The sequence below is a fragment of the Procambarus clarkii genome, chromosome 1 (genome assembly GCF_040958095.1).
Source record: "Procambarus clarkii isolate CNS0578487 chromosome 1, FALCON_Pclarkii_2.0, whole genome shotgun sequence".
Classification (NCBI taxonomy): Eukaryota; Metazoa; Arthropoda; class Malacostraca; order Decapoda; family Cambaridae; genus Procambarus; species Procambarus clarkii.
This window is the reverse complement of record NC_091150.1, coordinates 21,144,462-21,169,365: the sequence shown is the minus strand read 5'-3', so window position 1 is coordinate 21,169,365 and position 24,904 is coordinate 21,144,462. Positions and strand designations below refer to the sequence as shown.

The window sequence follows — 24,904 nt, the reverse complement described above, 5'->3', positions numbered from 1 at the left end:
CCTGCTTATCAGGATGTTTGGTTTATCTTATCTTGTCTTTATCAAGGTCCTAACAGAACCTGGATAGTGATATGGACAACTTAAGACCTGATAATTATCTAACAACGATCGGATACGAGTAATATAGATGAAGTGGACACAGTGTGAGGATTACACCGCTGCCGTGTCCTAAGTCAACACCACTCCCAGAGTGACCCGTATCGCCAGCTGTTCCATCTCCTGTTCCTTTACACCATGAATATGTGGAAGACGACTTTTTCTGGGTTCAGTGACATTGGTCTGGATACCGGTAGCATATATGAACTGAGTGGTAGCAGCTGTCATTGTGTTAATAGACAGAGGTTTGCAGCATTGGGAGGTCGCCTTGCAAAATGATGGCATGTGAGTAGCCCTGGGGAAAATGAGTAAAAGTCGCCTCAACTTCAACTGGTCATGGTTGCCCCCATACCATGTAGGAGTGTGTCATCTCCCAGCCAACAGTTTTTTATCATTACCATATCAGAGTTGTACTCGTGTAGGAAGATTGTGAGACTTTTCTACCAGAAATACCTACATTTGATGATACAGATGTAGCTGTTAATGACATATTCCCATATATTAGTGAAAATATAAATGAAAATGAATATTTTCACCCATGGTTTGTTGATTGGCATCAAAAGACAAAGTAGAGATCAACAAATTGCTTGTGCTTTTCAAGGTGATGTCTTGCTTTCAAGCACTACATCCCATCGAAATTGCACATGTTTGGACTTAAATAATTTGTGCTCTGTGATTGTGGAACTGGAATGGTGATAGATATGAAATTATATTCCTGCACCGACGTAGACATACCCAGTCATTATCCTCATGATTGTTCAGACAGTATGGTGAAGACACTCAAGGAACCTCTGCTGAACAAGGGGCACATTCTTTATACTGACATTATACAAGCCCCTTGCTAACACTATCATTTCTATCCTATGTGAATTTATTGATTACCTAAGTGTAGTTACAGGATGAGGGCTACACGCTCGTGGTGTCCCGTCTTCCAAGCACTCTGTCATATAACGCTTTGAAACTACTGACGGTTTTGGCCTCCACCACCTTCTCACCTAACTTGTTCCAACCGTCTACCACTCTATTTGCGAAAGTGAATTTTCTTATGTTTCTTCGGCATCTTTGTTTAGTTAGTTGAAATCTATGACCTCTTGTTCTTAAAGTTCCAGGTCTCAGGAAATCTTCCCTATCAATTTTATCAATTCCTGTTACTATTTTGTATGTAGTGATCATATCGCCTCTTTTTCTTGTCTTCTGGTTTTGGCATATTTAATGCCTCTAACCTCTCCTCGTAGCTCTTGCCCTTCAGCTCTGGGAGCCACTTAGTAGCATGTCTTTGCACGTTTTACAGTTTGTTGATGTGCTTCTTGAGATATGGGTATCACACAACCGCTGCATATCCTAGCTTTGGCCTAATTAAAGTCGTGAACAATTACTTTGGTATTTTGCCATCCATGAATTTAAAAGCAATTCTGAATTTAGAAAGCGTGCATAGGCTCCACACACAATATTCTTTATGTGGTCCTCAGGTGATAGTTTTCTATCTAGAACCACTCCTAGATCTCTTTCTTTATCGGAATTTTTTTAAAGATTTCTCACATAATTTATAGGTTGTGTGGGGGTCTATATTCTCCTATTCCACATTCCATAACATGGCAATTTTACATTAAATTCCATTTGCCAAGTAGTGCTCCACATACTTATTTTGTCCAGGTCTTCTTGAAGGGCATGACAATCATCTATGTTTCTTATCTTCTCTATTATCTTAGCATCATCAGCAAACATGTTCATATAATTCTGTTTTCCATATGGTAGACCATTTATGTAGACAATGAACATTACTGGTGCAAGAACTGAAACCTGTGGTACTCCACTTGTGACATTCCTCCAATCCGATACATTGCCTCTGATTACTGCCCTCATTTTTCTATCAGTTAGGAAATTTTTCATCCATGTTAGAAGCTTACCTGTCACCCCTCCAATATTTTCCAGTTTCCAGAACAACCTCTTACAACCTCTACTGTGCCACAGACTGGGAGCTAGAGTCTCGGCTCGCATCAGAATTCCTGGATGTAGATGCCAGTACAGTACAGTAGAACCTTGAGTGACGACTGCCTCAAATTGCGACCATTTTGGGTAACGAACGCCCCGATTGCTGACAATTCATCTTGTTAGGCGTCCACTTGTTTGAATAACGTCAACACCACTTGGTGGGGTCGGGGGCTGCTTCTCGCACATTCTCGGACGCCTCCGACGATGCAAATAAATTATTTTTCTTTATTTAAAGATGCTATTGATGCGGGGATGTTGCAAAGCATTGAGTTTTTTATAGAGAAATGAAATTAATTTTTTTAAAGAAAGAACAAATGTCAAAAAAGTTCATTCGGTTTTCGGCAGGTAGGCTGCTCCATGTTTCTTTAAAAAAAAAAAAAAAGGTTGAAACAATTTGAAAAATGGACAAATGCCATAAAGATTCGTTCAGTGTTTGTTGGGTAGGCTGGTCCATTATTGAGAAATAAATTAAAAATACAAAACAAATGAAACACACTTGAAACACACAAAGATTGTCATAATGGAGCAGCCTACTCGACAAACACTGAATGAACCTTTATGGCGTTTGTCCGTTTTTCAAATTGTTTCAACTTTTTTATTTTTTGTTTCTTTTATTTAAGAAACATGGAGCAGCCTACCTGCCGAACACCGAATGAACCTTTTTGACATTTGTTCTGTTTTTCAAAATTCTTCATCTTTTTATAAGAAACATGGAGCAGCCTACCTGACAAACATCGAACAAACCTTTTGCTATACAAAAAATGAAAAAAAAAATGAACAAATCTGAAGAAAGAGAAATGTCATAAAGGTTTGTTCAGTGTATGCAAAGTAGGCTGCTCCATTATTTAAAACATCGAATATCATATTGATGTTTTTCGGTGGTAGAACGAATTATTTCTATTTACATTCTCTTCAATCGGGAACTTCGTTTTGAATGACGTCAGTTTCACGTGACGACCACGGCGCCGGAACGGATTAAAGTCGCTATTCGAGGTTCCACTGTACAAATATGGTTTCCTGATGAATAACAGCTGAAGGAGAAGGGTTCACAGCAGACACCACCAATATCTGATCCAGTTAACCCTTAAAGTGCGCATCACTTCATATGAAGTGTAAATCGTTTTACCAGTCAACTGCGCTTCACTTCATATGAAGTGTATGGGTACCGCGCACGATTTGAATGGCCCGCGGTGTAGCTGGGGGTCCCATACGCTGCCCAGGGGCTCTAGTAAACAGCGGCCATTTTGAAAAAAAATCCAGCTCACGCTCCGATGGCATGGGAGGCCTCAGTTTAGCGAGAGTCACCATGGCGAGCGCACGGTCAAACGCCTCACGAGCACGCATCACTCAGTCCCTCACCCCAGAGCAAATAGCCCACGAATTATTCTCTGAAGGTGAAGAAAGTGTGTTTGACGATTCAGACAACGATGAGGATTATACACAGTTGTCGAGAGATAGTAGCAGCAGCAGTGAAAGTGAGAATGACCGCCATGCCATGGCGAGGCCTATACGCTCTCCCATGCCTCCTCGCACATTTTCTACCCCAATTCTACCACGACCTCACAGTTCCTGTGGATATTTTCTGTTTGAGGGTGACGAGTCAGAGGGAGGTGACTCCTTTTCTGGGTTTAGTGACTCAGATCAAAGTTTTATTGAGCCTGTGGCTGGTACCAGTGGTGTAACTGGGCGAGAAATTGTCGCGTCAGCAGCATCTCGCCCAGCCAAGCACCACCGCATGGCACCACATGAGGGACCAAGACCCTTGTGTTCACGTGCACCCACCTCACGTGCACGTAGCCGCCGTGCTTCTCGCAGACGGTATTCAGCTCCTGGTCGCCGGTATGCATCGCTTCCTCGCCGTCTTTCCTCTGCATCTCGCAGGACGCCTGGTGTACTTGAGTGGAGTGATGGTGACGACTTTATTCCTAATATTCCTCACTTTGACGATAAAGATGTAGGGATTACAAACCTTTTCCCTAATCAAGGTGAGGACATGGCTGAGATGGAATATTTTACAGCATTCTATGATGAACCACTCATGGAATACATTGTACACCAAACGAACCTGCATGCTGCTTACCTGATTGAGAGGGAAATCACAGAATTTTCACGACTGCAGCGTTGGAAAAATACCACAGTGGCGGAAATGTATGTGTTTTTGGCACTCTGTTTGTTGATGAAGCACTGTCACAAACATGCAATAAATGACTATTGGAGCAAGGACAAGACAATACCAACACCTTTATTCGGGAAATATATGTCACGAGACAGGTTTCAGATACTCCTCAGGTGTCTACATTTTGGAAGTGTTCAGGACCGAACACCTGATGATAGACTGTGGCGAGTGAGGCACTACATGAACGATGTTATTGGAAAATTCAGAGATTTTTACGTACCAGCACAGAAGCTGGTGGTTGATGAATCTCTCATACTTTTCAAGGGACGTGTTCCATTCAAACAGTACATTCCCTCAAAACGAAACCGATTTGGCCTGAAATTTTTTGTTCTTTGTGATTGTGAGACAGGATACGTGTTACACATGATTCTGTACTCGGCTAGTGATGTAGACATTCCCGGTAACGACGAACATGGATTCTCGGGGAGTGTAGTGAAGACCATCATGGCTCCGTGGATGAACAAGGGACACATTTTATACACAGATAATTACTATACAAGTCCCTTGCTAGCTCGGTTCTTGCTAGAAAATAGAACCGGATTGGTTGGTACAGTAAAGCCACAACGAAGGGAAATGCCTGTGTTTGACAACGACATTGCAGTTGGTGAGTGTCAGAGAAGGAAAAGTGATAACATTCTGTCAGTTCGGTGGAAAGACAAAAGAGAGGTGAACTTGTTGACAACAATTCATGATGGAACAATGGTGAACAGTGGGAAAGTGAGCCATAAAACAAACGCACCACTATATAAGCCAGACTGTGTTTTAGACTATAATATCAACATGCGGTTGATTGATAAATCAGACATGATGATTGGCACTGCAGAGTGTGTGCGGAAGACATGTAGGTGGACGAAAAAAGTGTTCTTCCATCTTGTGGACATGAGCATGCTGAACTGTTTCAACATGTACCTTGTGAGAACTGGACGTAAGCCCACTTTCCGTGACTTTGTATTTGATGCTGCAATACAGTTATTAGGAAAGTTTGCAAAAGATGTCCCAGGTATTCAGCGGCCCATCATAAACCCACTGTTGCAGCATGCTGGTACTCCACGCCTCGCTCACACTGAAGGCTTCCTAGCACACAAACTTAAGTATTTGCCACCTGGTGTGAAGCGTGCAATAGCCCAACGTGATTGCTTGGTGTGTAAAACAACGACACGTAGAGACAAGAAACGGAAGCTTGTGCAAACATGGTGTGAAACGTGTGGTATCCCATTATGTGCTGTCGACTGCTTCAATGACTACCACAGTCTAGAAATCTTCTAAGTGTGCTTCAAAGTGTGTATAGCGTGTGCGAGTGTGTAAATATGTAAACATATAAGCAGAACATATAATATAATAGACTGTAATGACATATTATATTGCCGTAATTGAAAACATTTGTGCGCGCCTGTGTATACTCAAATATGCAACAATTATTGATACAAAATATGTTCAAACAGTATTTGAAACACAATTAGTGAAAAAAAATTAGATAAAATGCGCTTAGACATTGTAAATAAATAGCGCGAAAATATATTTGTGGCAACTCTGGCTGTTTGAGGACCGCGCGCAACATCTCCCGGGCGTGTACTGCATGAGCGAACATGCAGATTGTGACGTCATCGCAGAGCTTCTCGGCTCTATTGCAACAAAAGTAAGTACAATAGAATTTTTTTTTTATTTTTCCCGTGATCAGTGAACAGAACTTAACAGATTAGCAAAAAAAAAAAATTTTTTTTTTTTTCAAAATGACATGCGCCTGTGTGGATAGCAGGATATTAGACCCCGAGCATGTTAAGGGTTAATTAACACTTTCGCGCTCTCGGCGTTCAAAAAAATATCATACCCTATGCGCTTTCGGCGGTTCGCGCGCCTACGCGGTAAGACCGAAAAAGTGTACACTCTTTTGACTGTCCTGACAATAATTGAAGGCGCACGTATTTAAATTTGGTATCACTGTGTTCGCAATTAAATTGTCTATAAGAACATACCTATAAAATGCCGCTAAAGCATAAGGACTATCAACAACAAATAAAAAACTATTCAGATCACTCGCAGAGAGCGCCAAACAGCAACAAAATGCTTCTACTCTCTTAATGGTTGCGAAGCCTACAGTTGTCCTTCATCGCTAACTGTGGTATCATTGGAATCGCAATAAAATTCTCTACACGGACATATGCATATAAATATAGATTCAATGTCGTAGCCCACCCAAAACAGTGTGGGAAGTGGCCGAAGTGTTACCCGCGGCGGCATATTGGCGAAACTCGCTTTGAAAAGTGTATATTCAATTCACTGTTCTGACTTATTTGTCGATGTATGTATTTCATTTTTGTACCAATATGCTCGCAATAGAATGTTCTATAAGAACATAAGTATTAAAGGTCACATAAGGATGCGTTCGATCGGCAACATATATAAAAACTACGTCGATTATACTCGTCGTGTCAATAATACAATTGTTTTACCACGATGATTCACTGCCACGACGTTTTCTTTAATAAGCTGTTCGGCTATTAGAGAAAACATAAATTTCATGGCAAACATTTGTAAACTATTCCCAAGTTGATCGGATAATAAATGGATTTTATACAAATATTTTTTCTCATGACTCCCGAGAGGGGCACGCGTGCGTTGTGCTTAATAATATTGGTGACAACGACGGTCTGCTCGGATGCGTGAAAGTGTTAATTTGAACATCTCTGTTGCAGGTGGGTCACCTACAACACACCTCAAAACAGGTGAGATGATTGAGCTGTGCTCTAGAGCTTTGCTGCTCTAAACACACTGCTCCTTGGATAACCTCTGAATTGTCCAGTCATATTGCAAACTGGTGACATTGCAAGTAGAGGTGGTCAGGTCAAAATGAACTTTGAACACTCAATAACCCACTGCACTATATGTACAACAGGTCTCTAACTCTCTCCATGACCGACAGAAGAAAATAATGGTTAGCACTCTATAAATGAATGGCCACATCTGTGAAAGAAAAACTAAAAAGTCCTTATTTCCTCCATTTTATGTGGGTATTATCACACACACATTATTATTTTTATATTTTAACAAAGAAAAAGACAAGCTCAGACGGATTAGCTGTAAATCGATTGGTAGGTTGTGTTCCAGGAAAACTAGTAGGGTATACCTTACCATAAGCTATATGAAGGGAAAGCTCTAACACTTCTAACACGATGTAGAGAACTTAAAATATAAGGTAACACTAGTAACCAGTGACCACTGCATTATTGTGTTTCATTGCACTCTACAACTGACAGAATTGGAAAGAGGACAAGGAGCAAAAGAGAATACAGAAGAGGGGGACTACAGGAAGGTTAGAGAATATCTGCAGGAGGTTCAATGGAAAACTGAAATGGAAGGGAAGTCAACAAATGAGATGATGGAACGCATAACGTTAGAAATGCAAATAAGTAACGGAACAGTTCATTCTTCTCGGGAGGAAAGTGGGTGAAAGGCGAACAGTACACCCATGGTTCCACACTGTAAAGAGGAAAAGTAGAAGACAAAAAGGCATGGCAAAGTATAGAGGACATGGATAAGGCAATAGGGAGGCACTAAATATGGCCAGGAACGAGTACACAAATGTCAGAAGGGCAGCAGAACAGGAGCTTGAGAATGGCACAGAGGCAAAAGCAAAGAGCCAACTCAAGCTGTTGCACAGCCACATATGGAGTAAAACAATGGTACGAGACCATGTGATCAGAAAATGGGGATAGAGAGGAACACTCATGGAGAATGACAAATAAATGTGTGAAGAACTTAACAGCAGGTTCCATGAAGTCGACAAACTAGAAGGAGATTGTTGTTCAAGTAGGGGTGACAACAATCAGAACAACACTAGGCACAATTGACATTAATGTAGAGGAGGTCAAAAGTCACCTGGAGGAAGTGGATGGAACAAAAGCAGAAGGACCCGACCAGATATCACCATAGTTACTGACAGAAGCTGCTGGGGTCGTGCGTTAGCCATTAATTATAGTGTTCAACATTACGTTAGAGATGGGACAGCTAAGGGAAATCTGGAAAAAGGAAAAGGGGACAGACATGAAGCACTGAACTATGAACCAGTGTCATTAAGATGCATTCCATGCAAAATTCTTGGAAAAAACCAGCGTTGAATGTAATGAAACGCCATTTTCTGGGTGAGACCCGGAGGCTCCCCGGAACTATCCAGGTTGATATGCTAATGTCAGACTTTGGCATCAGTCGTGTGTATGAAGTTCTGTGGGCCTACCAGGGACCACGAGCCAGAACCTGGCCCCCCTCACAGAGGCACGAGGAGCAATGGTCTACAGAAACCCCGTGTTGTTGAAAGCATTCAATGTCTGCCATCGACTGGGTTAGGCACCCAGAAAGGTAAGCGTTCCAAAACCCCGATTCTGGTGAAAATTGCTACAAAAAAGCCGAACAAGTGGATAGAAGTCCCCAAACAGAAACGAGCAAATGAGTATGACGTTACACGTCGCCGCGCAGCCGTCTGCGTAGTTTCCCCCTCCACGGGAGGGGGAAACATTTAAATGAATTAAATTAAAGGAAACTATAGGACCTGGGAGTAGACATGATCCCAACATTAACACCAGAAGCTCATGTGAACAGAATAGGATAACATCAGCAGCACACGAGAAATTAGCAAATGTAAGAATTAGCAAATGTAAGAATGTCATTTAAGAATCTACACAAGGAGGCATAAAAGCCTCCTTGCTTAGATTCATACATTATGATGATTAAACCACACATCAGAAAATGGAGAAACTACGACATTTCGGTCCGTCCTGGACCATTATCAAGCTGTATGTGGTAATCGACCATTATCAAGCACATACGGCCTGATAACAGTCCAGGACGGACCGAAACATTGTTTCTCCGTCTTCTGATGTGTGGTTTAGTCATCATATCTTCAGCCACGTTATTGTGCCTCATCATCTGCATTTATAAATATAGATTAAAAGAGGCATACACTTCGCCCATGTGAGACCATTACTTGAGTGTGCAGCTCCAGCATGGACCTCGCACCTTGTGAAGAATCAATAGAAACTTGAGAAAGTTGAGAGGTTCGCAAATAGAGTAGTACCAGAACTAAGAGGCATCAGCTATGAGGACAAGTTAAAAGAACTCCCCCCCCCTCACAACCTTACAGGAGAGAAGAAACAGGAAATATGACAACTATATACAAGATCTTGAGGGAATAGACAAAGTGGATAAAGGAGGCCTATTTAAATTATAAATAAGTAAGACAAGAGAACATCAATGGAAGCTCTTGTTCTCTGTAAGGGATGATTAGAACAATCGGAATGAACAAATCCACAAGGGCCGTGATGAGGATTCGAACCTGCGTCCAAGAGCATCCCACACGCTGCCTTAATCGACTGAGCTACGACATGGTAAATCGGAATGCATTGAAGGAAGAGGTTGTTGAAACCAATTCCATCCACAACTTAAAAAATGAAGAAATTGTCGAGAGGTAATTTGCACATCAGGTATAAATGGATAGGAGGGAGAGGAGCTTAAAAAGCCCGATCTAACTTTCTGTAGTTATTGATAGGTAGGTAAGCAAGAGTCATTAGACATCTTCTCTTGTACCCACTTATGTAAAATACTTGCTGATATTTTATGTACCTGTTCCTGTGGAGACCGAGTGAAGGGTTCAGGGATAACCCCAAAGGACTCGGCATACTGCATTTGTGGGGGAGGAAGTAGCTCAACGTTCGGAGGTATAGATGCCTGTAAAGAAATAATATGGTAATTATATAATTTTGAATAAAAGAAATTAGCAATGTGTAAAATTTGTAGGTATCTATGAAGGTACACCCATCTGGGTAGAAATGGTAAGTGCTTCTAGAAACAGTAATGTGTGCATTGTTAGGGATTTCAACTATGGAATAATTGACTCGATCTCAGGAATAGAAAATCCAGTAGCAAAAATGTTGGCATTGATGGTTGATGACTACTTTCTGACAGTTTGTAGATACTGTAAGCCCACTAGGGGTAACATATTAGACCTGGTGCTGGCAAGCAAGAAAACATTTATCTATGACCTAGAAATCAAGAGTGTGTTGATTGGCATCAAAAGACAAAGTTGATCGAATGGTAAGATTTTGGTGCAAACACCACCGAACAAAATCAATATCTTAAATCCCACACCTGAGTTACTTCAGAGAACTGCATAAGAGCATGGTCGTTGAAGATTGCCGCCGGGACTTGTACAGACGGAGGACACGCGGGTGGAGACGACGAGGTCAGAAGCGAGCTCGTAGGAGATAAGGGGATGTCAGTGGCAGGTGTGTAAGATGGCTGCATCACTTGTGGAGTTAACACTACAGATGAAGTAGATGTTAGGGGTGCAGCAAGTGAGGCAAAAGGAGATAGTAAAGATAAAACTGCTGATGGAGATGATGGAGGAGAGGATTGTGGGGATGAATGAGGGGAATCTCCAATGGGCTGGTCCTCTGTGCTCAATACAGGTGAGTTGCAATGATGTTCTGGGCTCCCTATTACCACAAGGGCATCCTCAGCACTCTCAACACTCAGACGTTCAGAATCTGCAAGTTATAGAAAAAAAATAATTCAAATGAATGTTCTTCAGTAGTTAATCTCCTAAGAAATTTGTGACATTTGATATTATATACTCAGTAATATTTGGTACAGTATAGAGTACTCTATACTATACGAGTCATTTTGCCCCAGAGATGCTGTCTGAGACAAGGCCATGCAAAACAAACACATTTACACAGAGTAAGAGGGGGGTTACGCTCTAAACTTCAGACCCCTTCTCTCTCAACCCAGATGTTGAACTGGAGCTGTATTGACGACATTTACAAGTTACTTTCATGATCCAGTAAGGAAACTACTCCAGTTGGCCCACTAATGCCAACATTGTGGATACAAAGAGCCAAAGCAAAAGATCAATCTTAAGCAGGAAGCCTTGTGTTTCTTTATGCTAAACTGAAAGTGTGTTGTCCTGTAATTGGTACAATGATCAGTGATGTTAGGCTCTTACCGAGACTTATCCCAAGAATCCATCTATATACAATGACAGACATTTGCAGACTTCATGTTTGGCATCAATGACTCTTAATGTGGCCAGGAAGAATAGGCAGGAAAGTGCCTCAAAAGGTATTACCAAAGACATTATATTAAGGTTAGGTAAAATCAAGGTGTTCTGTAAAGGTTAGGTTTATTATATTAAATCTACAATACTTAGATGATGAAAAACTCCACCCTTTAATGTAACGAGTCCCTTGGTGGCTCCCCGCAGCTAACTCCTGGCAGGTATACCCTCTCTGGGTGTATCCTCTACAGGAATACCTTCTCTGGGTGTACCCTCTCCAGGTGTACCCTCTCTGGGTGTACCCTCTCCGGGTGTACCCTCTCCGGGTGTACCCTCTCCGGGTGTACCCTCTCCGGGTGTACCCTCTCCGGGTGTACCCTCTCCGGGTGTACCCTCTCCGGGTGTACCCTCTCCGGGTGTACCCCCTCTGGGTGTACCCCCTCTGGGTGTACCCCCTCTGGGTGTACCCCCTCTGGGTGTACCCCCTCTGGGTGTACCCCCTCTGGGTGTACCCCCTCTGGGTGTACCCTCTCCAGGTGTACCCTCTCCAGGTGTACCCTCTCCAGGTATACCCTCTCCAGGTATACCCTCTACAGGAATACCGTCTCTGGGTGTACCCTCTCTGGGTGTACCCCCTCTGGGTGTACCCCCTCTGGGTGTACCCCCTCTGGGTGTACCCCCTCTGGGTGTACCCCCTCTGGGTGTACCCTCTCCAGGTGTACCCTCTCCAGGTGTACCCTCTCCAGGTGTACCCTCTCCAGGTGTACCCTCTACAGGAATACCCTCTCTGGGTGTACCCTCTCTGGGTGTACCCCATCTGGGTGTACCCCATCTGGGTGTACCCCTCTGGGTGTACCCTCTACAGGAATACCCTCTCTGGGTGTACCCTCTCCAGGAATACCCTCTCCAGGTGTACCCTCTCCAGGTGTACCCTCTACAGGAATACCCTCTCTGGGTGTACCCTCTCTGGGTGTACCCCATCTGGGTGTACCCCTCTGGGTGTACCCTCTACAGGAATACCCTCTCTGGGTGTACCCTCTCCAGGAATACCCTCTCCAGGTGTACCCTCTCTAAGTATACCTGGGAGAACTACACGGGGTTACACCAGGCCGTGCGAGCCAAGAAAGCCTACCTCAGACAATACCCTGGTGCAAGGAGGGGGTGGGGTCTGGATCACCCTACCTGAGACAATACCCTGGTGCAAGGAGTGGGGGGGGGGGGGTCTGGATCACCCTACCCGAGACAATACCCTGGTGCAAGGAGTGGGGGGGGGGGGGGGTCTGGATCACCCTACCTGAGACAATACCCTGGTGCAAGGAGTGGGGGGGGGGGGGGTCTGGATCACCCTACCCGAGACAATACCCTGGTGCAAGGAGTGGGGGGGGGTCTGGATCACCCTACCTGAGACAATACCCTGGTGCAAGGAGTGGGGGGGGGGGTCTGGATCACCCTACCTGAGACAATACCCTGGTGCAAGGAGTGGGGGGGGGGTCTGGATCACCCTACCCGAGACAATACCCTGGTGCAAGGAGTGGGGGGGGGGGAGTCTGGATCACCCTACCTCAGACAATACCCTGGTGCAAGGAGTGGGGGGGGGGAGTCTGGATCACCCTACCTGAGACAATACCCTGGTGCAAGGAGTGGGGGGGGGGGGGGGAGTCTGGATCACCCTACCTCAGACAATACCCTGGTGCAAGGAGTGGGGGGGGGGTCTGGATCACCCTACCCGAGACAATACCCTGGTGCAAGGAGTGGGGGGGGGGGTCTGGATCACCCTACCTCAGACAATACCCTGGTGCAAGGAGTGGGGGGGGGGGGAGTCTGGATCACCCTACCCGAGACAATACCCTGGTGCAAGGAGTGGGGGGGGGGGGGGGGGGGAGTCTGGATCACCCTACCTGAGACAATACCCTGGTGCAAGGAGTGGGGGGGGGGGAGTCTGGATCACCCTACCCGAGACAATACCCTGGTGCAAGGAGGGGGGGGGGAGTCTGGATCACCCTACCTCAGACAATACCCTGGTGCAAGGAGTGGGGGGGGGGGGGTCTGGATCACCCTACCTGAGACAATACCCTGGTGCAAGGAGGGGGGGGGCATCTGGATCACCCTACCTCAGACAATACCCTGGTGCAAGGAGAGGGGGGGGGGTCTGGATCACCCTACCTCAGACAATACCCTGGTGCAAGGAGAGGGGGGGGGGTCTGGATCACCCTACCTCAGACAATACCCTGGTGCAAGGAGGGGGGGGGGGGTCTGGATCACCCTACCTCAGACAATACCCTGGTGCAAGGAGAGGGGGGGGGTCTGGATCACCCTACCTCAGACAATACCCTGGTGCAAGGAGTGGGGGGGTCTGGATCACCCAACCGAAGACAATAAGCCACGAGACAGGTTGCGCTCAACAAAACAGACAAAGGAAAATATGAACAACTGTGACAACTTTGAAGACAGTAGTTAGGTTGTTCCCTTCCTAGTCAACCCCCACTACCAACATTCTACTATTCTCCGACCACCTCTGCTTGTGTGGCAAATTTCCCCACCTAGTCATACTTAAGAAATCAGCGTTGAATGTAATGAAATGCCTTTTCTGGGTAAGACTCGGAGGCTTCCCTGCAACCCTCCCTCCAGACAGTATTTTTCGTCTGTTTTGTGATCCAGCCTCAGAACTGAAGGTGTGGATAGCCGGCGTGGGGGTCTGGGGCTCCCCTTCCTATCGGGGGGAGAGCAGAACTGAGCAGACAGTGACGAGGTGACGGGTGTAATGCCACGCTTGTTTGCTTGTTTGGGGGAGTTCTGTCCAACAGTTTGGCTTTCACTAGCAATATTTTAACCAGATAGAGTTCTCTCTATCAACTTTAACCCTATCAACATCAGAAGCCCGAGACTGTTCAACACACTTCCACTACACATATGGGGCATAACTGGCCGACCACTCACAGTGTTAAAGAGAGAACTGGATAAGCACCTTCAAATGATACCTGATCAACCAGGCTGTGATTCATACGTTTGGCTGCGAGCAGCCGCGTCAAACAGCCTGGTTGACCAGTTCAGCAATGAGGAGGCCTGGTCGACGACTGGGCCGAGGGGACACTAAGCCTCGGAAAAACTCCAAGGTAAGGTAGGGTATGTTTTGGGGCATCTACCTTCCTGGGAGCTTGACCCAGTTGAAGGCAGACAAAGAATGCTTGCAACCACATGGGGTTTCTATAGGCCATTGCTTCTTGTGCTTCTCGGATGGGGGGGCCCGGTTCTGGCTCGTGGTCCCCGGTAGGCCTAAGAACTCTATTCACTTTGGCTGATGCCAGGGTCTAATACATTCATATCAGCCCGGATAGCTCCAGGGAGCCGAAGTGGCTCCCAGCAGCAAAAACTGAGAAAAAATCAATCAAAAACATTGAAATACTGTACAAGCTCTACAGTATAACTACAGTATTACTACATTATTACTGTAGTATTACTACAGTATTATTACTCTAAAGGACTACTCTGAAAGGACTATTACTCTGGTCCTTTAGAGTATCTATAGTACGATAGTATTACTACAGAAATACTGTAGTAAACCTTAATCCGGAACCCGCCAATCCAGAAAATGCCCTAATCCGGCAAAAATTGCGACCGGATAAAGGTATCTCCCTATGCGGCCAAAATGTCCATAGAAGCCGGACTAGCGGATATTTGGCCAGATCAACATATACTGTTAGTGTGTTGAAATCTGAGCTGGTTAACTTGCTACCGATGTTGCCCGGACAGTAAGCCGGACAAGCGGATTATTATTCCGGATCAGAAAGGCAGGCATCAGGCCGTACCGTATTAATCCAACATGGCTGTGGCTCAATGCACGTGGTGTAGGAGGGGGTGGGGTGGGTGAGTGGTGTCGGGAGAGAGGGGAGCGTTGGGAGGGACTGCCTGGGAAGATAAAGAGCATGCGGAGGGGCCTATACAATACAGTAATTACCAATAATTTTAGAACAAGTCATAACAGTCAAAAATAAAAGAAATACAGTATTATATAATACTGTATAATAACAAATAAACAAGTTTCCTAAAAAACAATTTGCACGGGCTGAAGTTTGCTGCAAAAATATTGGGATTTTTTTCTGCCTGGCAGCTTATGTAACGTGCCTGCCTGCCCCAAGTGGATCCATCCAGTCCTGGTTAAGCCAAACAGCCCATGTGCTCCTGTCCCTCGTGTTATACCACAGTGCCACGTCATTAGTGAAATATTTTTTTTTTAACCCTTAAATGGCGCATGGCTATATACCATTTGACACCCACAGGCGCATACAAAAAATAAATAAATATATTTTTCTTCCTAACCTGTTAAGTCGTGTTCCCTGATCACTGGAAAAAAAAATAAAAAAAATCAATTGTACTTACCGGCGATGTAATTGAGCCAACAAGATGGATGATGATGTCACACTTTGCATGTTCGCTCATGCACGGTGTGTCCCGGAGGCGTGGCGTGCGGTCTTCAAGCAGCCAGAGTTGTCACGAATTTATTTTCGCGTCATTATTTACAGTGTCTAAGCGTGTATTCTTTGCAATATTAGTCACTAATTGTGTTGCACATAATGTTACTTCACAGTTATTGTCAATATATGTTGCATACATCGAGTATACACATGCGCACACAAACGTTTTCCATTACGGCATTATATTATGTAATCACAATGTTCATTATTTTATATGTACACACTGGCACGCACTATGTACAGGTTTTTGTACTATTATTGGACATTTAGAAGTCTTGGAGTGTGTGGTAGTCGTTGAAGCAGTCGACAGCACACAATGCAACTCCACACCCTTCACACCATGTTTGCACCATTTTACGTTTTTGCTCTCTTCGTTTTGTTGTTTTACATACTAGGCATGCACGTTGGCCTATTGCACGCTTTCCACCTGCTGGCAAATTCTTTAGTCTGTGTTGCTGAAAGGCATCTATGTGAGCGAGCCTGGGTGTTGCATCATGCTGCAACACTGGGTTCATGATTGGTCTTCGTATGCCAGGGACTTCTTGACCAAACTTTGCTAATAACTGTGTTGCAAGTGTAAAAGCAAATGAACGGAAAATAGGTTTACGTCCAGTTTTCACCAGATATAAATTATTGCAGTTCAACATGCTCATGTCAACAAGATGGAAAAACACTTTTTTCGTCCACTTCAATGTTTTCCGCACACACTCGATAGTGCCAACCATCATGTCAGCCTTATCAATCAAATGCATGTTGAGATTGTAGTCAAGAACACAATCTGGCTTATATACTGGTTCTCTCGTTACACGGTGCACCTTGCCACTGTTCAACATTGTACCCTCATGAACGGTTGTCAGCACGTTCACTTCTCTCTTGTCTTTCCACTGTACCGAGAGTATTTGATCACATTTCCGTACCTGGCACTCACCAACTGCAAGTCCACCGCCAAACAATGGCATTTCCCTTCTTCGTGCCTTTACTGTGCCAACCAACCCGGTTCTATTTTCAATCAAGAACCTAGCTAGCAATGGACTTGTATAGTAATTATCTGTGTATAGGATGTGGCCCTTGTTCATCCATGGTGCCATCAGTGACTTCACCACACTACCCGAGAAACCATGTTCGTCGTTACCGGGAATGTCTACATCGCTAGCTGAATACAGAATCATGTGTAACACGTATCCTGTTTCACAGTCACACAGTACAAAGTATTTCAATCCAAATCTGTTTCGTTTGGAGGGCATATGCTGTTTGAATGAAACACGTCCTTTGAAAAGTACAAGGGATTCGTCAATCACCAGCTTCTGTGTTGGTACGTAAAAATCTCTGAATTTTCCAATCACTTCATTCATATAGTGCCTCACTCGCCAAAGTCTATCATCCTCTGTCCGGTCCTCAATACTTGCAAAATGCACATACACCTGAGGAGAATCTGAAATCTGTCTCGGGACATATATTTCCCGAAGAAAGGTGTTGGAATAGTCAGATCTTTGCTCCAGTAATCTGTTAAGAGCGTGTTTGACACATTGTTTCATCAACATACATATCGCTAGAAACACATACATTTCACCTACAGTGGTGGTTTTCCAACGTTGCAATCGTTAAAATTCTGTTATCTCTCTTCTAATGAGATGAGCCGCATGAAGGTTCGTTTGGTGTACAATATATCCATGAGCGGCTCATCATAGAATGCTGTAAAATAATCACATTCACTCATATCCTCTCCATTATCAGGGAAAAAGCTCTGTAATCCCAACGTCTTTATTGTCAAAGGGAGGAATTCAGGGAATAAAACCAGCACCATCACTCCACACTAGTACACCTGGTATCCTGCGAGGCGCAGGGGACGCAACAGGGGCACTACGGCGAGGAAGCGATGCACCTTGTGGACCAGGAGCTGAAGCCCGTCTACGCACAGTATGGCCGCTACGTGCAAGTGAGGTAGAAGCATTTGAACATGAGGCTCTTGGTGCCTCATGTTGTTCCATGCGGTGACCCTTGGCTGGGCGAGACGCTGCTGATGCTACAAAATCTCGCCCGGTAACACCACTGGTACTGGCACCAGGCTCGGTAACACTATGTTCTGATTCCACTTCACTAAAACCAGAAAAAGAGTCACCTTCCTCTGACTCGTCACCAAAAATATCCTCAGACTCTAAATAAGCACAGGAACTGTGTGGTCGAGGGTGAATTGGGGTAGACACTGGGCGAGGTGGCATGGGTGAGCGTATAGGCCTCGCCATGGGAGGCGGCTGTATCTCATTTTCACTGTCCGTGCTATCTTCATCGGTCAATTGCGTGTAGTCTTTATCTATATCAGAGTCATCAAAGTCACTTTTGTCACCATCGGAAAATAATTCACTGGTTATTTGCTCTTGGGTGAGTGATTGCGTGGGGCATGCCCAGGAAGCGTTCGGCCGTGAGCTCGACATGGTGGCTGCTGGGTAACTGAGGCCTCCCACGCGATAGTAGCGCGAGATGGAGTTTTTTTCAAAACGGCGGCCATTTACTATATCCCCTGGGTAGCGTATGGGGACCCCCTACACCCCGCGGGCCTTTCAAATCGTGCGCGGTACTCAAAAGCATTATATGATGCGATGCGCAATTTAAGGGTTAAATAACTTTTTAGTTTTCATAGTAGCTTTGAACATTTTTGGCCAAGACTATGTCTGGTAGCAGCATCAATCGTTCTGGAGGTGTTAAGAGGAAGAAGGTTACCCTAACAATTAAAGACAAGTTACATGTTATACAACTTTGTGAGAGTGGCCGGTCGACTTCAAGTGTTACCAAGTACTTTAATATAGGCACTAGTAGTGTTTCTGATTTAAGGAAACAAAAAAAAGCAATACCTAAAATACATTTCAACCAGTGAGAGTGAAGGTGGGTAGTAGGTACAATAGGTGGGGGGTGAAGAGTGAAGGTGGGTACAATACCACTAGCAGAGGGTATTGTAGAAGACATTTGAAGCCTTCAAAGCATGTACAGTTGGATGAGGCTGTGTACAAATGGTTTGCTCAGCATCGCACAGCTGGCGTGACAATTTGCGGTCCAGAAATAGGGAATACTGCAAGCAGGTTTGCAACAAGGCCTCACAGGCAATCCAAGAGCCTTCAACCAGTGAGGCCTCACAGGCAATCCAAGAGCCTTCAACCAGTGAGGCCTCACAGGCAATCCAAGAGCCTTCAACCAGTGAGGCCTCACAGGCAGTCCAAGCACCTTCAACCAGTGAGGCCTCACAGGCAGTCCAAGCACCTTCAACCAGTGAGGCCTCACAGGCAATCCAAGAGCCTTCAACCAGTGAGGCCTCACAGGCAGTCCAAGCACCTTCAACCAGAGGCCTCACAGGCAGTCCAAGGGCCATCAACCAGTGAGGCCTCACAGGCAGTCCAAGCACCTTCAACCAGTGAGGCCTCACAGGCAGTCCAAGCACCTTCAACCAGTGAGACCCCACAGGCAGTCCAAGCACCTTCAACCAGTGAGACCTCACAGGCAGTCCAAGCACCTTCAACCAGAGAGGCCTCACAGGCAGTCCAAGCACCTTCAACCAGAGAGGCCTCACAGGCAGTCCAAGCACCTTCAACCAGTGAGGCCTCACAGGCAAGCCAAGAGCCTTCAACCAGTGAGGCTTCAGCAGCTGGCAGTCAAAACTGACCTTGCCTCATGAACTGTACAGTAATTAGTAATTTTAAGTGTTAATTTTAGTGTTGTGTTAGAGTAGGTTATGTAAATTGTCAAGAATTCTTCACTTCAAGATGTGTGGCATCAATCAAGACGACGAACTACAACAAGTTGAGATTTCTGGTTGAAATATTTTATAATTATATGTGGTAATTAAAATTATGTTGTTTATGGAATAAAAATTGTTGGAAATGTTCACTTTAGGACTTCTGCAGTGAAAAAGTACGTTAATCGAGAAAACGTGCTAATTTGGCAAGGGGTCTTTCCCATATAGTCTGGATTAGCGAGCTTCTACAGTAGAAGCAGACCGCCTCCGATGCTTACTCTGTCAACGCCTCAATTTTGCCAGACTTCCTCGCCCTATTGCTGCCAAAATAGGTCACCTACGATTTTTGTTTTCCCCCATGGTCAGGGAATACAAATGAACACTTTTATAACTTGAATTTTTTTTTTTTTTGTTATTTCTTGCCCCTGGCAGTGTTGAAGACTATTAAGACAAGCACCCTTTAAGGATTAAATTATACCTTAAGTTAAAGAGTTACAGGTAATTCTTTGTTTATTCTTGTAGAAAATTTCCCTGTGGCATAATACATCAGCAGAATGTTAATGCCTGACTGAATAAATTTACATTTGTTATCAAATTATTATTGCTTGTAGACTATCTTGAGGTTATCTTGAGATTATTTCAGAGCTTAGCGTCCACGCGGATCGGTCCTTGACCAGGCCTCCTCTTTGTTACACACCCCCAGGAAGCAGCCCGTGACAGCTGACTAACACCCAGGTACCTATTTTACTGCTAGGTAACAGGGGCATAGGGTGAAAGAAACTCTGCCCATTGTTTCTCGCCGGCGCCCCGGAATTGAACCCGGGACCACAGGATCACAAGTCCAGTGTGCTGTCCGCTCGGCCGACCGGCTACTTGTGCTAGTTAATGCATAAATCTTAATTATAATTTAGAACTAATAAGATCCTAAATAGACCTAATTTAATATCTTCTCCTTTCTGGAATTGAGTAAATAATTATGCTACTAGGAATGCTCCTCCCTGCCATTGTACTTGTCGAGTGAGACACACGCTGTGATATTTCTAAGAGTTCTCCCAAAATCATGAGATATTGTCAAGTTTACTTCATAGCGACCTCACCAACTATAAGGAAGTATCTTTTTTTTTTTTTTTTTTTTTTTTTTTTGAGATATATACAAGAGTTGTTACATTCTTGTACAGCCACTAGTACGCGTAGCGTTTCGGGCAAGTCCTTAATCCTACGGTCCCTGGAATACGATCCCCTGCCGCGAAGAATCGTTTTTTCATCCAAGTACACATTTTACTGTTGCGTTAAACAGAGGCTACAGTTAAGGAATTGCGCCCAGTAAATCCTCCCCGGCCAGGATACGAACCCATGACATAGCGCTCGCGGAACGCCAGGCGAGTGTCTTACCACTACACCACGGAGACTGCTCATTTACCATTAGATAGATTGGCTATTCAATTCTTGTGGAGCAGATCATGGTTAAGAGGTATGGACAGCAGCCCACAATAGGTAAGCCATATCCTTATGAGAAATTGTGTAAATTAATTAATACAATTTACTCAACATAATCTTTGACTGGAATTATGTATTAACTTGTTGGCAGACTGAGGCTCAGTGCATGAGAAGATGCAACATATGGTGATAACTGAGAAGAGACGCCACTGACTGAAGGTGTCCACATCGTGTCCACAACCATCTCCATTACAACAATTCTAGCACCACAACAGCTAAGCTGTTTATCTATGACTAATCCTAGGATAGAGTAAGTTAAACAAATCAATTATAATTAGATAAAATAATCTAATAATAAATTCAGTGATTAAAACAGAATTTGTTCTAGCCTAATTCACTATTTTAAACCCTCCAAATATGTGGGATATATTTGTGTGGAGATACAAAATTATACAGTCCACTCTCTTGACCAGTTCATTTAAATCTATAAATAAATTAAAATTAAAATAGAATTAAAATAAATTTTGTCCCACAGTTTGCAATACTGGCCATTTGCATATAGCAGACCACTTGTAGACGTTCTCCAGAAAGCTCACTGATGCCGGAGCAGCGGCACACATTCCCGGGCTCGGGAAGTAGAAGACCTCTCCAGGTATGCTACGTCCACTTGTCAATGGAGAGCTACACTGAGGTCGGCGCCGAGACTGGTGTTTTGGGGAACGTGGTCCCTTTGATCGTGCTGTCCCCCATGATATAATGTAGGGAGATCTGTATAGGTCCTCTATCATATTCTGTTAGATATGTGTCTGTGCTAGGCCATGAGGGACAGTCAATATTACCAAGAGATAGGCCAGATGGAACAATTTTGTATAGGTCAACAGGTTTATTTAGCTTAACCTCTATACAACATTGTGAATTTTACTGGATAAGAGTTTCATATCAATAACTAGCAAACCACTCAGCAGGAGACACTCCCACATAACTCGTGTAAGTGAATCTGACAAGACCCAGTCCACTTCTCTAGGAATGAAACTTAGCTTTAACACTGGTGATAACTATGACAAATGTTGCCTTACTTATCACTGCAGTCAATAATGGGAAAACACAGGCCAATCTGGTTATCTTGGTTATCTTGAGATGTTTTCAGGGCTTAGCATCCCTACGACCCGATCCTCGACCAGGCCTCCTTTTTGTTACACATCCCTAGGAAGCAGCTGTCTAACTCCCAGGTAACTATTTACTGCTAGGTGAACAGGGGCATCAAACTATGAAACCATATGATCAAAAATGTTATAAACCAGTGCCCACTCATTCGCACTACCCCTTCCACTCATTTAGGGAGGAAGGATTGAAGGAAGGAGCAAGGGAAAAGGCTGCTTCTCCATCACCTCAGTGAATGATGTAATTACCCGACTCCCTGAGGGAGGGATGGTGTCAGGGAGCCACCTAAAAATTCCAGATGTCAAGAGTGGAGAAGAAACCAGCAACGTACGTTGTCAGACCGACCCTCAGGAAGAGCTGGAGACACGGAAAAATGGCTGGGTTCGGACATGGAGCAAGCAACGCCAAAACCAAGGCAGGGGCCGACAACCAAGGAGCAAGAAGGACCACCTTTCCTTGTAGGACTCCAAACACACCAGGACCTGGAGCAACATCTGGACTGGGGGAAAGTTACAGAAATCTCCAACCTTGACCATTCCAATCAAAAGGCGTTCACTGCGAGGGCCTTGCAATTGGGGAACGGCGCTTAAAGAGGAAAACACCGATACCAAGCCAACGGGAAGAAGTCCACATCCTGGCAACCACATGACTCGCAGAGCCAAAGGAAGGAGGCGGTGTTGATGATCCACTCTGTGGAGACAGAACATAACCAGGACAGACCATCGGCAAGGACGATGGACACACCCAGAACATAAAAAGCACAGAGAGCCAAACCCTAAGAACCCAAAACAAGGGCTACATGCAGCGAGCATCTCCAAAGAGATTGGGACCGAATCAAAACCCACGGGGTTAGACAATGAACCACGAGAGAACAGTCCAAATGGGGCTGGACAACAGAGCCCTGAGGAATTTATATCCTCCATGCCACGCAGCTGCAAACTCCCACACAGTGTTGTGCACCCAATGAAAGACCACTGCTTTTGACCAGCCTGATGATCAGTGGTGACAAAATCCCAGCTGAGAGCTGAGGCATCTGTAAAGACATTGAGTACAGGAGGAGGAAGGTGCCAGGCAACTGACCACCATGAAACCAGAAGAAGAAGCAGCTGCCAACGCTGCAGCTGACACAGGGACAACGAAGTCTGCAACCAGTGGTCGCGACAGCAGCGAAAAGGAGTGCCCTGGAGGAAGCAAAGAACTTGCGAAGCCAAACTCAGCCCAGGGAATGAACTAGGAGGGCAAAGCAGTCTCCTGCACAGCTGGCTGCGAAACCACCGAGTCACCAGAGAATGACTCAACACGAAAAGATGGCAGAACTGCAGCCGGGCCAAGCAAGTTGGAGGCAAGGCCAGTGATGCCAACCCGAAGCCCAGGTGATGCCCACCAAGTTCAAACCCAGGTCGGAACCACCTGGGACTTCCACCGGTTCACCAAGAACCCGAAAGAACCAGAACCCTGGATAGCAGACATACAGACTGGCTAGGAGCCCAAAACATCCAGTTGTCAAGGTAGGCCAAAACCCAAATATCCAAGAGACGGAGATGGGCCACGACCCGAGCAAAGCATGTGAAAACTCATGGAGCTAGATTCAGGCTAACAGGAGAACCTGGAAGTAGTAAGCCTAAGTCCACACCACAAACCAAAACCAACACGTGCACTACAGATGAATAGGGACGTGCCAAGAAGCAACCTGGAGATCCCGGAAAGGACCCAGGCCCCCGGCGAGACAGACCAGGAATAAGGTTATCTCAGGAAAGAGGGATAAAGAAGAAACTGGTTGAACTGCGAGAGGCTGAGAATGAACCGGAATTGACCCAACGGAGATGTGGAGAGGAAGCCAGCCTGGACAGATCTGAACTCCACCAAGTACTGACCAACTCCACCAACTCCAACAAAAATGACCCAAAGGGCCCACAAGCCATGAGACAAGTGGGACTAAGCTGAGGCAAACTGGGCAAGCTACCCCCACACAACTCCAACAAGGCATATCATAAAAGAGTCAATGCAAACTAAGAGATGCCACCTTGCTTTGGCAGCTTTGAAAGAGCCACTGACAATGTCTTGGCTGAGGTCAGAACCCCTGCAAGAGGACTACTCTTGAGCTCACCCATAACTGCCATGAGCCAAATGGAATGCAGCTCAAGGAGACAACCCCATGAAGGTACTACAGCTCAATTGCTGACGGGCACATCTGTCATCTGCCACAACCAACATCAACAGTGAAGGAACCTGCACAAGAAGCTGAAACAGGTAGGCAAACAACCTAGGGAAGAGCAGGGCAAACACAAATATGAAGAAGCTAAAAAAAAAGTCCCCCTAAAATACCTCAGCAACAGCACAAAGAAGCAACATGCACAAGAAGCAGAGCCATGCATGAATGTAGGTACACAACTACTAAACTCCCCATCAACAGGTCTCATAATGGAGAAGTAGTCTTACATGCTACCCAAAAATGAGGTGACTGTAGAGGAGCCAATATATATATTGGAGTAAATTGAATCACTTAGAGTTGGTATCTCTCGCAGGGTAAAAGAGGTGCCAGCCAACTATCGAAGAAGATAACACTGGCACACAAGGTTAGGGCACAAAATGTGGCTGATATAAAACACAAACATGTAGAACAAAGGAAACAATAGTAAAACCTCTAAAGCCCCTGGAGGAATTAATGTCCTCGGGGATAACCAAAATGATTTCACTGAAGGTGTGAAGTAGGAGACGTGTTGTGCCACAGGTTGCGTGCTTCCAATACAATGACCGGGACAGCAAGTGATGGGGCAAGCAGGCTAGAACCCCGGATGACC

At 45.0% G+C, this 24,904-nt stretch overlaps 1 protein-coding gene and 1 long non-coding RNA gene across 2 annotated transcripts in view; one reads left to right on the top strand and one right to left on the bottom strand.

Moving 5' to 3' along the window:
• LOC123751856 (lateral signaling target protein 2 homolog) overlaps positions 1 to 24,904 on the bottom strand; it is a gene marked incomplete at its 5' end in the record, with an annotated part of 134,174 nt that overhangs the window by 16,964 nt on the left and 92,306 nt on the right. Inside the window, 2 exon segments of the mRNA XM_069315835.1 lie at positions 9,878 to 9,982; positions 10,403 to 10,800. Coding sequence (XP_069171936.1) covers positions 9,878 to 9,982; positions 10,403 to 10,800 — 503 coding nt within the window.
• LOC123751957 (uncharacterized) lies at positions 102 to 21,228 on the top strand. Its single transcript, XR_006772156.2, has 3 exons — positions 102 to 381; positions 6,958 to 6,987; positions 21,094 to 21,228. It is a non-coding gene; the product is annotated as an uncharacterized lncRNA (long non-coding RNA).